At 48.1% G+C, this 15,613-nt stretch overlaps 1 protein-coding gene across 1 annotated transcript; it reads right to left on the bottom strand.

Moving 5' to 3' along the window:
* Positions 1 to 381: 381 nt before the first annotated feature.
* LOC138105653 (homeobox protein DLX-5) lies at positions 382 to 2,723 on the bottom strand. Its single transcript, XM_069005768.1, has 3 exons — positions 2,369 to 2,723; positions 952 to 1,136; positions 382 to 714 (listed from the first exon to the last, which is right to left on the bottom strand). The coding sequence occupies exons 1-3, from the start codon at positions 2,721 to 2,723 to the stop codon at positions 382 to 384; spliced, it is 873 nt and encodes a 290-aa protein (XP_068861869.1).
* Positions 2,724 to 15,613: the final 12,890 nt, after the last annotated feature.

Consider the following 15,613-nt stretch of genomic DNA (forward strand, 5'->3'; position numbering starts at 1 on the left):
AAGAAGGGGTAATTTGGAAACGTTTCTCGTGGTCGAAATAATTTTATTTTATTCAGAATATACAGTTTAATTCCTCTATCTACAATTATTTACAGGGTTAAAATAACATTGAAAAAAGTCTCTGGAAAAGTTGAGGTCATAGATTTCAAGGCACCAATGATAGTGTCCACAGCTGAGCCAAAAATTGTCCGTATTGTATAAAAAAGGGTTTCCTTTGAAATGCAATAAGTTACATGCACAAGCTTTACACATTTTAATCTTTTTGTTTCTTTTCCCTTTAAAAAATTCCCCATATGCATTCCTTTCGTTATTATTCCTTAACAGTAAAACACAGGAGTCCAAGGAACAACAACAAAAAAAAATAATAATAAGGGTCAGGCTCTAATAAATCGTCCCAGAGGCCAGCGCTAACGGGTGCTGTAGGGAGCCGTGGGGTTGGAGGTGGGAGTTGATGGAGTTGGCAGCGGGGTACCAGGAAGTGGAGCTCTCCAGGTAGCTGGATGCAGGGGACGGGTTGGAGTTTGGAGGGTGAGCGTGTGCGTGGGCATGGTGGCTGAGGGAGCGGGACGAGCCCTGAGGTTCCCAAACCGCAGGTGACTGTGGAGAGTTGCAGGCCATGGGGTCGCTGGAGCTGGGGCTGTGCTCCGGAGGCATCTCCCCGTTTTTCATGATCTTCTTGATCTTGGATCTTTTATTCTGAAACCAGATTTTCACCTAGGAGCGGGGCAGGAGGAGAGAAGAAGGGAGGAAAGAGGGAGTGGGGAGGGAAAGCGACACCATTAATGCCCGCCTGGCAAGCCGGTGCTTCGCGGCTGCGGCGCCCCGCACCCCGCCGCCCTCCCGCCCCTCCGCGGGGGCCGATCCAGACCTTCCCGCGGCACCGGGCTGAACCTGGGGTTATGGACCCGCCAGGCCGGGCCGGGCAGGGCCCAGCAGAGCCACTCGCGGTACCTGTGTCTGCGTGAGTCCCAGGGAGGCTGCCAGCTCGGCCCGCTCGGGCAGGGCGAGGTACTGGGTCTTCTGAAACCTCCTCTGCAACGCTGCCAGCTGAAAGCTGGAATAAATAGTCCGGGGTTTGCGCACTTTCTTTGGTTTGCCGTTCACCATCCGCACCTCGGGCTCCGCCACCTCCTTCTCTGCACGGGCGCAAGAGCGGGAGAGAGACGCAGACGTTAAGTTCGCGACAGGCTCCTCTCCGCGCCGCGCAGCCTGCGCCGCCGGGGCGGCATCCCGCCCGCGGGCCGGGCCGGGCAGCGGCGCCGGCCCGACGGGCCCCTGCGGCTTCCCCCGGGGTTCCCGCAGCCGGGCGGCGGCCCCGCGCAGCCTCCGCCGGCTCCCCGCGGTGAGACGGGGGGGAACCTTCTCCCTCCGCACCGATGTCGGCCACCCCTGGCCCTCCTCCGCCTCCCACGCCCGTCCCGGGCATCCTGCCGGGCGCGCAGCGCTGCGCGGGCGGGAGCGTAGGGCATGCGCGGCCGCCGCGGGCGTTGGGAGGATGGTTGGGGCCCTGCTGGGAAGAGCTCGGTCCGGAGCGGAGTCGGACCCAAGGCTTTGACCACTTCCTCCGCACGCCCGCGCCTCCCCCCTGCCGCCGCCGGCGTGTCCCCAAGCGCCGCCGCGACCGCACTCGTCCCAGCCAAGCCCCAGCCGCTTGGCTTCACCACGGGTTTATTTTTTTTTTTCTTCCTGACCCCTTTTTCTTTTTCTTTTTCTTTTTCTTTTTCTTTTTCTTTTTCTTTTTCTTTTTCTTTTTCTTTTTCTTTTTCTTTTTCTTTTTCTTTTTCTTTTTCTTTTTCTTTTTTCTTTTTCTTTTTCTTTTTTTTCTTTTTTTTTTTTTTTTTCCTACAGCAAGTTACAAATAAGTAAAGCACTCAAACCACGACGCTTTCTGGTGAAAAACCCTCCCGGCTTCGCAGCCCCGCCACGGCTGGGCTCCCCCTCCCAGTCTCCTCCCCCGCCCCTCCAGCACAGGGAGAAGGAAACTTTCTTCAACACCGCGAACCTGAGTTTGAGACACGCAACAAGGCTCGGCTATTTTCTCCCTCTTCCTGCGGGGGGAAGGAGGAGGGAGGTAGTCGTGAGGGCCCAGGGGCAACTGACAGAAGCGCTAAAGCACTAGTCCTACGATTTGTAGTTTAGATCATGCGGGCTGGTCAAAAAGAGTAGACCAGTAGACCAGCTCTCCACTTTTCCCCCCACCCCATAATTTTCTTTTCTTTTTTTTCCCAATTTATTTATTTATTTTTAGTTTCCCTTCTGGTTCATGGAAAGGCGCATCCCCGTGGTCCGTGGGTCAGGGATCTGCCGGGGCGCGCTCCCCCAGCCTCCCCAAAGCCACGGGAGCTTCCCACACACTCCCGGCCCTCACCTGGCTGGCTGGCGGAGCTCTGGACGCGGTTGTAAGCCCCGCTGTACTGGTGGTAGGGGCTGGCGTAGCTGTAGTCTGCATAGGCTTTGGCAGGATAGTTCCCGGCAGATCCGTTCATGCCGTGGTACTGATACTGGTAGGGGTTGAGTGCTTTGCCGTAGGAAGCCGAGGTAGGCGAGCAGTAGCCGTGCGGGGCTCCCCCCGCCGGGCTGTAGTAGTCGGAATCCGTAGCCGAGGACTCGGGTAAAGTGGGAGATTCCTGGGACGGGTGGTGCATGGCTGCAGCCGTCTGAAAAGGAGCTTGGAAGTCGCCGGATCTGATGTTGGGGACCCTTCTGTCAAATACTCCTGTCATAGCTCGGAGCCGGCGGCGGGCTGGGGCTGGCGGCGGGGCTGCTCGGGTCTAAGCAGACATGTCTGGGGGAGGAGGCTGCGGCGCGGTGTCTGTCTCCGGCAGACTGCTGGCTGGGGCGCAGCATAGGCTTGGTTAAATCCTTAATTGCGCTCTTACGCACAGCAGGGTGGATCGGGTTCCATTGGCCAGAGCAATCGGGAGCAGCGACACCCTAACTCGTCCAACTAGTTTAGCACAACAAAGCTTCGGCTTAAAAAAAAAAAAAAAAAAAAAAAAAAAAGAGGGGGGGAAAAAAGAGGAAAAAAGTCCCATTCAACCTCTTTTTTAAGTGAATACCAACAGCAATCTCCGAGTCGGAGCGTCGCGATTGGGAGGTTTCCGGCTCCCCCCACCCCTGCAGCCGGCGAGGGGGCACGGCGAGCCCCGCCGCCCTGCAGCCCGGTGCCCCCGCACCTCCTCCCGCAGGGCCCTGGGGGAGGGCTGCAGCCAGGCAGCTCGGATTTGCTGTCCGCTCCCCCCTGGCTACGCTGATGGCTTGGGAGCACCGCACCGGGCACTCCTGGTTCCCAACTCGATTTCTGATCTGGTGACAATAACCATCAGTCTGACCGTGCTGTTTCCCTCGGATCGTCCTCCTTCCCCGGGGGAACGCCGTCTGGGACCTCCGCGCTAAATACAGCAAACCCTATTACCCCCAAGTATCTTGAATTTTAGTTACATCATTTCCTGCATTTCCAAGACCCTAGAACGGCCCGGAGCCAGGCGGGAGACTCCCGGCATGATGCCCTGCCGTGGGGCTGTGGGGGAGCTCCTAGTGGCACCATACGGCCTAGGGGCACCCACGCCGCGGATGTCGCGAGAGGCGACCTGCCCGTAGCACGATGGCCGCGGGTGGAGAGCCCCCGAATCTCTCGCCAGCTCCGGCGCCCCTCCGGGTGCGCTTGTGACCGCTCGGCCCCACGAGCGTGCGCTCCTCACCCCCCCGGGGCGGTGCTCACCGTCTGGTCCGGCTCCGGCCCAAGGTCAGAAGACCCTCATTAAGGGAGCTCAAATCATCCTCACGCGTGGGCCGGACGACTGTGAGGCCGTCGTGGGGTTTCTCCACTTGGAGGCTGTCGCAAGAACCCTCTTTCCGGGTGACAGCCCCCCAGAAGTGACCGGCGCTGTGCGGGGGTGTCCTCCTCAAAGCACTCTGGCCAGCAGCACTCTCCTTCACCTGCACCCGTTCTTTCGCGCCCATCTACGCACCTAGGTCCCAGGCAACGCGCTCTATGGCTGGGCCGGGGAGAGCCACGGGCTGGTGATGCCCGTCCCTGGTGATTTTACAGCAGTGCTGCAAAAAAAAAAAGGATCAAATTTTACTAGACACTAAGGAAAACAAATAAAAGGCTGTTTTCAGTGACCTGGAGTTGTAGATTTTTCTGAAGTTGTTTACTCTCCAGATTTAGCCTGTTTGCTCACCGAAGATCTCCCAGCCAGCTGAGTAACACTTGTAACACAACCGTGCATGTTGTACTTGAACTTATTGTTTGCTTTGGAAATGTCCACAGCTCATATAAAATCACATTAAACAAATCCCTAAGCATTTCATTCTATGAATCACTTACTTAAATCCATTAGAAATATCTGAAATATCTCCCCCTCACACCTTTTTTTTTTTTTTTTTTTTTTTTTTTAAAGAGAGGAACCGGAGAGAGATATATGTTTACGACTGGGGAAGGGGAGAGTAAATTTATTAAAGCTCCCAGTTTGCATCCAGCTGGAAGGGTCGGTAGAGGTTTTAAGCAGATGAAGAGGGGGAGAGGGGGGAGGAAAGCCCATTTGTGTCATAAATTCCAGGGCACTGCACTTCAACACGTCCGGGCAGGAAGGTGCCGTTTTAAGGGAGAGAACGGGAGAGGAGAGGGGCGCCTGCCTCGCACCCAGCCCCGGCAGGTCTGGGGCCGCGGCGGGTCCCGGCCAAGCCGTCCCGACACGGCTGCTTGCGCAGCTCCCCGGGGAAATCTGGATCGGTTTTCTGCAGCAGAGAAAGTTTGCTCTTGTTTTATTCAGTAGCAGGGCAGGGGACAAAAAAAAGTTTCTATATTAAAAGGGAAAAAAAAAAAGGCAGAAGCCCATCAGATCCAACCGCAAACCCCTCAAACTGATTTTTTTTCTGAAGGCATCCGCCGCCGTTGCAGTCCGTGCGAGGATTACGGGGCTGAGGGCACACAAATCCGCCTGTTTGCGGGTTTCCTGCCCCCCGTCCTTCCCAGCCCGACCCCGATTTTCTTGCCTTTCTGCTGTTTTCCCCCAGCGGTTTTTATTTAACACATCCGGTGGGAGCGGGCGGTTCGGAGGGAGCCGGAGTCTGTTTTCCATTTCACAATATGGTCATTGTTTACCGGCACATGCCCGCCGCGTCGCCTGAGCGGCTGCCCGGGGCCCCCGCGGCCGGTTCGGGCCCAAGCCCCGCTGCCGCTCGGGGGAGGCGGGCGGCCGTGTCCGTGTGTCCCCGGCAGTGCCGCCGCCGCCGGCGCGGGGCGCGGGGCCGCCCCGGAGGCGCGCGCTGGCCGTGCCCGTGGCAAGAGCGCCCCGGCGTGGCCGCGGGCCCGCAGCGCCGCCCGCTACCTGCGCGCCGCCCCTCCCGCCCCGCCGCCGCCGCCGCCCCCGCCGGGGCCAGACTGAGCGGCGGCGGCGGGCGCGGAGCCGGGCGGCCCCGCCAGCGCTGTCCCCGCAGGGCACGGGGACCGGGGCGCGGGAGCCGCCGGGCCGGCGGCCGCGGCAGGACAACGCGGCGATTGTTCCCGCCTGCGCCTGGGAGCTGCCGCGGGGGCCGGGCGCTGGGGCCCCGACCGAGCCCCACGGCGGGCCGGGCGCTGTGTCCCACGGCCGGTGCCCGCCGGCCGCCCCGCCCTTCCCCGGTCCTGGCTCGGGAGCATCCCCACCGGCTGAACCCTCGGCCCGGGTTCACAGAGCGCTCTCCGTCCCCGTTCGCTCTGCAGCGCTTTGTTTCCAGCCAACGAGCGAAATATTTCGGATGAGCCTTTCAGACTTTTGGATAAAATCTTGCAATTGTTCACAGAAAATCTTTCACTTTCTGGATAAAATATTCTCTCTTGGGCACCGAGTTTTTGCTGGAAACTTTATTTGCACGGAAATTGCTGGCAAAGAATGAAAGGAAATTTTTTCCCTTCCTTAAAAAAAAAAAAAAAAAAAGCCCCAAACAGCCCTCCGCAGTGGAAACACGGATTAACTCTTGTTTTACAGCATCAGAAAATGGTGATTGCCGTTCAACAACTTCAACAACTGAGGACTTTCCTCACCTTAGGCTTAGGACTTGTTTACCTAGGGGAGTATTTTCAGAATGAAGAGGCAAAGGGACTGAAAGTCCTTGAGTTGTCACCTAAGGCCAAAAAGAAATTCTGCTTCAAAGTAAAAAGTCTTGTAATTTTCACTATGTGCAAAAGCTATTGAGGATCCAGTGGAGAGGGCTAGTGAACTGCCCAGAAGGATGTTCACAAGACAGTGATAAAGGGAGAAATGCAGGAAAGGATTTTGGGAAGCAGCAATTGGAAGCAGGAAAGGAGAAATAAACCTGACAGAAAACTCAGGGAAGGCATCTAAGACATTTTGTTCACATTTCAGTAGCTTTCTGAAGAGCCTTTGGCTTTGAGTGCAGCTGGTTCAGAGAGAGGAAAATGGGCATGTCTCCACCTAGGCACAACATGCTCTGCCTTGGGGAACTTAAGTCACTCCTAAAGGAAAGCATATTTGTGTTCCTGTGAAGGTCATTTGTGTTGATGGAAGGATGCACATGTGAACTTGGGATCAAAGCCTGTCTGGTCCCTCAAACACTGGTGCAGGCACTGATTTAGCCCTCCATCCCAAAGCGTCCGCTAGGTTCTGGTAATTTCCCACCCTTGGAACACTGTTTTCTCTTCCAGTTTCTTGTGCATGCCCAAGAAACTCTGGGCCTCCAGTTAATGAAGCGAACCTGTCACTTTGGCATTTCCATAGCTGATGGACTCACTGCCAGGCTTGGCCACAGACTAGGCTCTGCTGGCCTCGCTTGTCCAGCCTGTAAATTGCACAGCGCATAAAAACTGTGACATACAATGTTAGGAATTAGAATTTTCTTTTTAGGGCAAACAGTGACCGTCTCTTTCACTTGCCAAGGAGCTGACATGACAAGTGTACACTTGCACCTATTTTCCCCAAATTACACCAACATGGGTGAAGAGAGGAGCTAGGGGTTCTTGTTAAGGTCAGCTGTAGCAGGCTGAGCCAAAGGTGGAGGACAAGATGACATGAAGAGATTTCCTGGAGATGCAAGACTCCTGGCTGCATCCCCCTTTCCCTTCTTTCTCAGGGCACGCCTTCCAGGGTTGCTGAAGCGTTGCTTAGCTGTTTCTTGATGCGTCACAACCTTCCCAAGGCAAGGCATTGCCTTGCAGTCCCAGCTGAATCATGGCCTGCTCCTCCAGAAAGGGAAATATTCAGTGAACTTGACCATTCCTTTACCTTTCGGAGCTCCGTCCACATGAACTCATGGGGCAGATGGGGAACTCATATTATTCTTCCATTCAAGAGCTCAACATGAATGTGACCCCCCATCTCAACAAATATGGAGATCTGCTCTGGGCTGGGCAGGATATCTCAGGAAAAGCCTGTCCTACTCTTTTTTTTCCCATTTCCAGCCCATGTGCTTCCATTGCAGTGTAACACTGGCCTCTTTCTAAGGTCATGGAGGCCAGCAGAGAACCATCATCAGAAAACCCAACTTCTCCCAATGGAGTTGTTCTACCCGCCTGCTCCTCAGGTAGCTGGGTGTTGTTGTTCCAATAACTGTGGGTTCTTCAGCTGATGTGAGGCCCAGTGTTTTCCAAGAAAGCCAAGACACAAAGCAGATGGAACCCTCTCCAGATCTGCAGTTTGGGTCAGCAGGGAGAGCTGCAGAAGCATGGCTCCCTGTGCAGTTGCCTCAAGTTTCCATAACAGATGTTTGAGCATGGATCTGGAGCCGCATGGGCAAAGCTGCTGCTGGAGCTCTTGCTCCGATGCAGAGCATGAGCCAGCACCACCGGAGAGTTGAATGTAAAAATTTCTCTTTGCCAGAAGCACTACAGGGAAAATATTTGCTCTAGCTGCCCTTGCTGCCCAGCAGCAGTGCCACAGGGCACTGCAGACGTCTGGCACGGCAGACGGTGATGGCAATGACATACTGGGAAGGGTCTCCAGCCAAGAGCAGAGGAGGAAAGGACCTCAGCTGTGGCAGCAGGAGGGGCAGGCATGAATGACTTCAGGAAATTCAGCATCCTGGATGAGTGGGCAGCTGGGCTGGATGACTGTAATGATCTTTTCAGGCCTTAAAATTTATTACTGCAGCTTTTAGCTCCGGGTAGCCAAAGGCAGTTGCTCCTCGAGGAAGAGGGTTGATTCATCTCCAGCACAGGCATTCACCCTGCTTATTCTCTCTCGCCTGTCACATCTCCTTCAGCTGTAACTCACTTGTCGGCCTCTCAGATAGGAGCAGGGTTGCTGCCTCTCTGCAGGACTTCAGATGTGAGATAAATCCCTTTGCATCCCAGTGCCACAGGAATGCTTTCCTAGATCTCTGACATCCCTGTTAAAAGATGACCGGCCAAAGAATTTGAGGCACAGCTCTTCAGGCCCTTTGGAGTGATTTCAGCAGGGCAGGGCAGGGCAGGGCTGCTGGCTGAGGGGCTCAGGGAAGCCCGCCTCCGGGCCCTTGTGGATTTTAACTTACAAATCTCAGGAATTAAGCTTGCAATTTTCCTTTTGCTCTTTTAATAATGATCTAATACGTTGTTTTCCTATAGAGGTCAGCCAAACTTTTATAATTTAGACCTTGAAGGATTTGCAGATGATGGCAGCCTTAGGAAAAACTCTTGAAAACTCCTGCTTAGCTAATGCCTGTGCAATCAGCTCAAGTCAGGCAGTGTTAAACCATACCAATCCATGAAGAAATTAAATGGTGGGAACAGTGAATATGGGAAGGGACACTGAACAAGGGACAAGGACACCTTGCAGGTTAAAGATCAAAGTGGCAAATGCACATCTCTTGTCACATGGTTCTGTCCCTATTACTTATTCCTTACACGGTCTGCCTGGTCTTATCTATTAAGTTTATCAATATGCACTCACCAACAGTACATACTCTAGCTAGCAGTAGAATATATCTACAAAATGACTTAATAACTTGCATCTGTCATAAAACCCGCTTTATGTCCCGTTCTTCAGTCACAGCCTTTTTAGTAATATTTTAAAAGTAAATATATGCTTGGCTTTGCCCATGTAATTCCAGGGCTATATTAATTTATTTCATCTCATCTGCTGCCTTAGGTTTTATGTCCTTCACTGAAACATACACTACCATAATTCAAACTTTGTCTCCTAAAAGTTCCCTATGCAGTACAGGGGAACCTTCTTCTCTTTCATCTTTCACAATCCAGTCTGCAGCTGCAAGCAGCCCTGCAGGGAAGTTGGATGTCACTGGCTGTGTTGTCAGTGCTGTCTCTTCAAGGGGCTCTGTAAGGTCACCACCATATTTATAAGCATAGAGGAAAAGACTTTTCTTTTTCTGGTATCCATGTTTGAATTACATCTTTGTCCTTGAAAGAGGGCCTGCTGCAAGAAACATCAAGATGCTCTACTTTAAGATTCATTTTATATTCCTGTGAAGATCTTAATTTATTGGAAAAATGGAGGTTATTTTCTTCTTCAGCTAAGATTTCTTCATCACAATGTTCTCTAGTCAGTGACTGAAAAATAGCACTTGGGGCTGTATTATTTTTGCTTCTGCAAGCCAAGTTCTTTTCTTATTAAGAAAATGCCTTGGTTTGGGAATGAGAAATAAGGTGGTTTTCTTCAGAGACAGATTTTGAATATGAAGGCACATATTTTGAGGAAAAGTAGCACCTGGCTGGATACCTACAGAAGGAAAAGGATTTTCATTAAGGATGTTTAAGTGAAAATACATTTGGATTAGAAATAAGACATGTTTTACAATTTTTATTTCTGTATTTCTTTATTTCCTTTTTATGCTTTCAAAAAGCATAAATTAATCTTTGAAAAAAGGTCCAAAAGGTTAGGGTGGCTTCTGCATGACTCATCATACCTTTTCATGAAGATGCCTTCTTTTCCAAGTGAGATCTTTGGATCAAGCAGAAGATGGAAGAAAGATGGAGACATGACCAAATGAGGTTGTATGGCTCATATTGTGCAGGAAACCAGAGGAAATGATTGCTGTGTTCCCTTCTGGTCTTCAAATTTTTTTCTCAGTTTAATAAAAAGTTCCACTTTTTCCTCACATGCTGCCAAATAATGTCACATCACCCTGATTTGGGAATTATTCTGTATTAGAAATGGTGCATGTGTGATGATGCCTGGCTTTGGGACTTTTTCTCACTTGAAAGAACAGCAGTTAACCCTACAGCTCTTTAAAACAAGGTGTGCATGGCCACATCTTCCTTTTCCCTTGATGTCCAGGGGGAACCCACCTGACACAAAACACCACCATGATCCACATCCTGCTAAACCAATAGAAAGGGTCTCCACTGGCTCCAGTGGGAGTAGATGGAAGTTTTGTGTGCCCAGGTTCCCTCTCCTGGTTCAATACCTGGAGCCACAGAGCTGTAGCTTCTGCCTTACCCTAGTCATTGCAGCACTCGTGCTTGGCTCTCAGCTGTTCTCTCTCCATCCCACTTTGCTGGAGGACTCTGTGTGATGGGTTGGACATAATATCTTTTCCTCCTCTGGCACTTGTTACAGATCTTAGGCAGCTAAGAAAACCTCATCATGCTTGATGTTGCTCTTTGCCTCAGTGAACTCGTCTAGAGGAGGTATGGATAGACTGGTGAGTAGAGAAAGCCATTGCCCTTAAGCCTGTCCTCAGCCTTTCTGCTGTGTTATACAAAAGATGACAATTATCCTCTCTGGCTTTGGAAAAGAAGCTAGATAAAATGCAGAGATTATGAAGGGAAGCAGTCATATTACAACAATTCTGGGCAACGAAATAATAGTTGTGGGTGGAATGAAAGGATGGTACAGTGTCATCCAAAGCCACACTGGTGCCAGTGTGAGTCTTTCCAGCCACAGTCAAAAGAACTTTATGCAGACCTTTGTTTGCTTACACACTGTGACATAAAAGGTGAAATCTTCCATAGACTGAAGTGACCAGGATGTCATTAGTGTTATTTTACACAGGATTTCAGGGGAGATGGCTTCAGGTGCTCGTGCACAGGATTTGGACTAAGGATCTCTATCAAACCTAGTTCTTTTTTTGGTGAAGTAATTGGTGATGTTGCAGCTTGAATGGAGCAGAGCTCCTTACTGAGGGCTTTGCATTTAATCTTTTCTCACTAGGACTTCATAAACTAATAGAGTGTTAACAAAAGAGTGAGAATCACATTTTTCTGCACATTTTGTTTTTATAATTCTAATATTATAGTGCTGTTTACTCAACCAATATAAACCCAGTGCTCTTGGCAAATACTTACAATGTGTGTGCTCCGAATTTATTCTTTGCAAAGCAGACTTTACACGCCACAGATGAAAATGCTTCAGCCTCATTTAAATAGGAAATAAAAGGGATTGCATTACTCTATTTCTTTGCAAGCTAAAAAAAAAAGCATTGTCCTCTTTCAGAGTTCAGATTTCATTTTCTTCAAATGAAGTTGTGGTGGTTAGATTTACAAAACCTCTATTCTTTTTTTTTTTTCCACAGATCTGCAAATTTCCTATCTTTAAAGTGTTTGCACAGAGTCAAAAAGGAAACAATAGAAACACAAATCTTCAAGATGGCATGAAAAATGGCAAGAAGAAGATTTGAACACTTCCTATTACCAGTGTAACTATGAAATTACTTTTAAATTCTTTTTTTTCTGAAAATTCTGTTCTTTATTTATGAGGGCAAATCAGAGTGTAAAGTAGAGAAGACATTTCTAAAGATTTTCTTGGACTGTTTAAAGCTACATCTGAAGACATATAGACATGTAATAGAAACACAGAGACCAAACTACTATTGTGTTTTACACTTTGGCATTTTTGCAAACTTCTGTAATTATGTCTTTTTAGTACATTAAAACAAACAGCAAGGAAATAGAAAATACTTCTTCCACAGCTGTGTTTACTGCCTTAAATGTGTTTTTTTCCCTCAACCAGGCAACCAGTCTGAGATAAGAGGTTTCCCTGCTGTGTAACACAGCATAATCAGAAGCACACACAGCACCTTCCTGGAGTATTCCAACACACGAGTAGTGGAAAATTAAAGCAATAGAATGGAAAAGTCAATAGCTTTTTCCAGTGAGACACATTTGACATAGCAATAGACATACTTTTAAAATATATGAATGTACATAAGATCTTGGAGAATTCCTTTGAGTGAAAATTCTGTTCATACAGGAGGGAAAGAAAAGAACATTCAAACTTTTTTGAAGAAATCCAAATTTTATTTGAAAAATTTTACAACATATCCCCATTTTACCACAATGTAAATCATGATTTTCCACTTTCTTTACTACTTTGGGGAGCATATTTTAAATGAAAGCCTAATGAGCTGTTCCTAGTAAAATGAAAATATTTTGTCAAAATTGCAAATATCTGAAAAACAGTTTTTAGTTGAAATCAGCAGCACTTTCAGAGATTTCCCACAGAGTTTTAATCTGTTGAGAAATGAAATTGAAATTTCACCGTTTCTGTAGAAGAAATAAGTTGCAAACTCACTGCAGAAAAGTATCTTTCCCTTGAAATTATCAATATTGCTTTCTGATTTTCATCCATTGCTAGTATGATGTAACCGCTTTTCAAAAAGTTCAGATAATTTTAGGTGCTGATGTGATGTAACCAATTTTCAAAAAGTTCAGACATTTTTAGGTAGGATTTTATTTCACTGGAAAGTTTGATGGATCTTTTAAAAACTTACTTTGAATTATCACTCAATTGAATGCCGTAGGAATCAGACATTCTGACAAAATTTTTGGGTCACATAAAACATACATTTTTCCTGACTAAAATGAAATATTTTATTTCAACTTTGAGTGTTTCTTTCAGTTCTTTTATTTTGTATATAGGAAATGCAAGAAATATTGTAATCACAGAATGAAAATGTGTTGTAAAACATAAGTATGGACTTTTCAGGCTTCCATACTATTTTTTTTTCATCTCGGTATGGACAGCTGAAGATAAAAACCTCAGAAATCTAGTGATGGAATATTTCTGACTAATCAAATTTACAGTTTTTGTGAAAAATCAACCCTGGCTGAAAAAAAGTTATGAGAGCCTACTTTCTTGTTTAAATCAAGCACTGGCCAGTGAAGCAGCAGCACTGACAGCAGATAGGCACTTAGAGAAGGAGGGCAACGAAGTTGACTGGAGCACCTCCCCAGTGAAGACAGGCTGAGAAAGTTGGGGCTGTTCAGCCTGGAGAAGAGAAGGTTGTGCAAGGACCTCACAGCACCTGCCAGCATGTGAAGAGACCCTACAGGGAAGCCAGAGAGGGACTCTTTGTCAGGAACTGTACTGACAGGACAAGGAGCAATGGTTCAAACTGAAGGAGGGGACATTTAGGTTAGATATATTGAAGGACTTCTTTACTTCCATAAAGTGGAAGAGTGGTGAGGTACAGGAACAGACTTCCTAGAGAAAATGTGGCTGCCCCATCCATGGAAGTGCTCAAGGCCAGCCTGGAGGCAGGTTTGAGCAACCTGGTCTAGTGAAAGGTGTCCCTGCCCATGGCAGGGGGATTGGAACTAAATGATCTTTAAGGTCCCTTTCAACTCAAACTATTTTATGGTTCTGTGTTTCTAAAAGTTCTCAGCAGCTGAAATTTTAAGCAATCTCCTTTGTCTTGTTTGCAGGTTCTGCCCATGAACATTGGGCATAATCTGGTCAGTAACCTTCATTAACAGGGTCTTTGCAGATTTCCTTATTTTAGCCACATAAAATCCAGGTTTCAAGTCTAGGCCAGTACCCTCAGCTTCCACTGCTGACATGAAGAAGGATTGCATGTGTCTCAAGGTGGGATCACTCTCTCCTAGAAGAGACATTATGGGACAGCTGTGTGGCTGAAATCCTGAACTTCTACCAAGGATATGGTCACACTCAAGTGTTTAGGATACAAGGGGATGCTAACGTAAGCTAATATAACCTGTCAGGAGCACTTCCCAGACCACCTATAAGAATATTTAGCACTGTAAGGGCATATAATCCAGGACAACCACCAAGAGCCAGCAAATGAAGGTGGTTTTAATCTGTGTGCACATTTTCCATGAATTTAATGTCTGACCCTTCAAACTCTTAGGTAAACCCATCCTCTGGCATGAGTGCCACTCCAGGCACTATGGACAGATATTCAATCACAGGGACAAGCATAGCGTGATCTCAGGAGAAGCTGAAGTCAGAATGCTCCAAACAGAAGTGACACAACTCTTCTTAATAATGAAGATAATTAAAACTCAACACCCTAGTCTAAGCAAATGTCAAGGCAAATTCATTACCATCAGCAAATCCTGTCAAATGTGTTTTGGAGCCAGGCTGCTCCCACTGGTGCCAGGGGAGCTTAACCACGGGCTTTCCCAGAGGCCAAGTCAGGTCAGCACCCAGTTTCTGCAAATTCTCAGCTTATCATCATGTGCTTTAGTTTACTCATTGGATAAGGCAGGGATAAGAGCCACCAGATGAAATTTTGTGTCTGTGCTGCAGCAGAAGAAGTTGGCTACCTTCTCTTGCAGCATGTTATTTCACCCTTTACTACATCCTCCAGAGCACCTGGCTTTAAAGAGGACTTTGGGAAGTGTTTAGAAATAGTTTTGATTATGAGAGAGCTCAGCAAACTCTGTGTCACAAACTTAATAAGGCAAATACAAACTATTCCTGAAACTTGGGAGGTGTGTGTTTAACTCAACCAGCTCACATCCCTGGTGGGCTGGCCTTGTCCAGAATTTCGGTACCCACACTGCTGCTCACTTACTTCCCCCTACCAGAAGAAATAGGAAGAGCAAAAAGAGCAAGAAAACTCCTGACTTGATATAAAGGCAGTTCAATTGGTGAAGAAAAGAGGAAAAAACAGCAAGCAAAGCAAAGGCAACCACCCACCACCTCCCAAGGGCAGACCGACGCCCAGACAGTTGCTGCACTTGGCCACCTTGGAAACCAGCTCTGCATCCCTCCTTCTTCTTCTGGCTCAGGTTTTATTGATGAACATGATGTTACAGGGTAGGGAGGTGAACAGCTGCAAAACACTGATCCTTCCTCAAAGGATGTGTGAATTTCTAGGCACTTGTAACCTTTAAAAAGCAGAAAAAATAGATACAGGGATAGAGTTGTCCTACCTGTGATGCCTAGAGAGTCCTTTCTTTAGGATGATATTTGGGACATGGGATGTGAGTTTACTTAAGGAGGATAACTGGATAAGAAGCATTTGATTTTCTTTCTCTTTCTTTCAACAGAAAAATGACTGTTTATTTATACAAACAATGCAATGAACCTTTCTATTCCCTTTCAGAAGAAACCTGGAGTTGCAACTAGTTAAAAACCACTTTCTGCAACACAAAGCACTGTTCTGCTCACTGAGATACTTATAGAGGAAATTAGCACAACTTCTTGATAAGTCTGCTGGATTAAAAAGTGATGTGGCTGGCAAACACATTTTCCCTTTTTAGCTGCTTGAGCATTTCTGTCATAACAAACATTGTCCCCCAATTGTGGCACCCTTTCCTCTCACAAATTTTTGAGTGGTGCTGGAACACACTCTGATATGATTCCCTTTCATTTCTGACACCGTTATGTCATTTTATGGATTTGTGCTGACAGCATTTCATTTCGACATCATTATAGCATCTCAACTGACTTTCCACACTGAGCACACCAAGAGGCTTTTGTGATGATGC

Source organism: Aphelocoma coerulescens, chromosome 2 (assembly GCF_041296385.1).
Source record: "Aphelocoma coerulescens isolate FSJ_1873_10779 chromosome 2, UR_Acoe_1.0, whole genome shotgun sequence".
In the NCBI taxonomy this organism is placed as follows: Eukaryota; Metazoa; Chordata; class Aves; order Passeriformes; family Corvidae; genus Aphelocoma; species Aphelocoma coerulescens.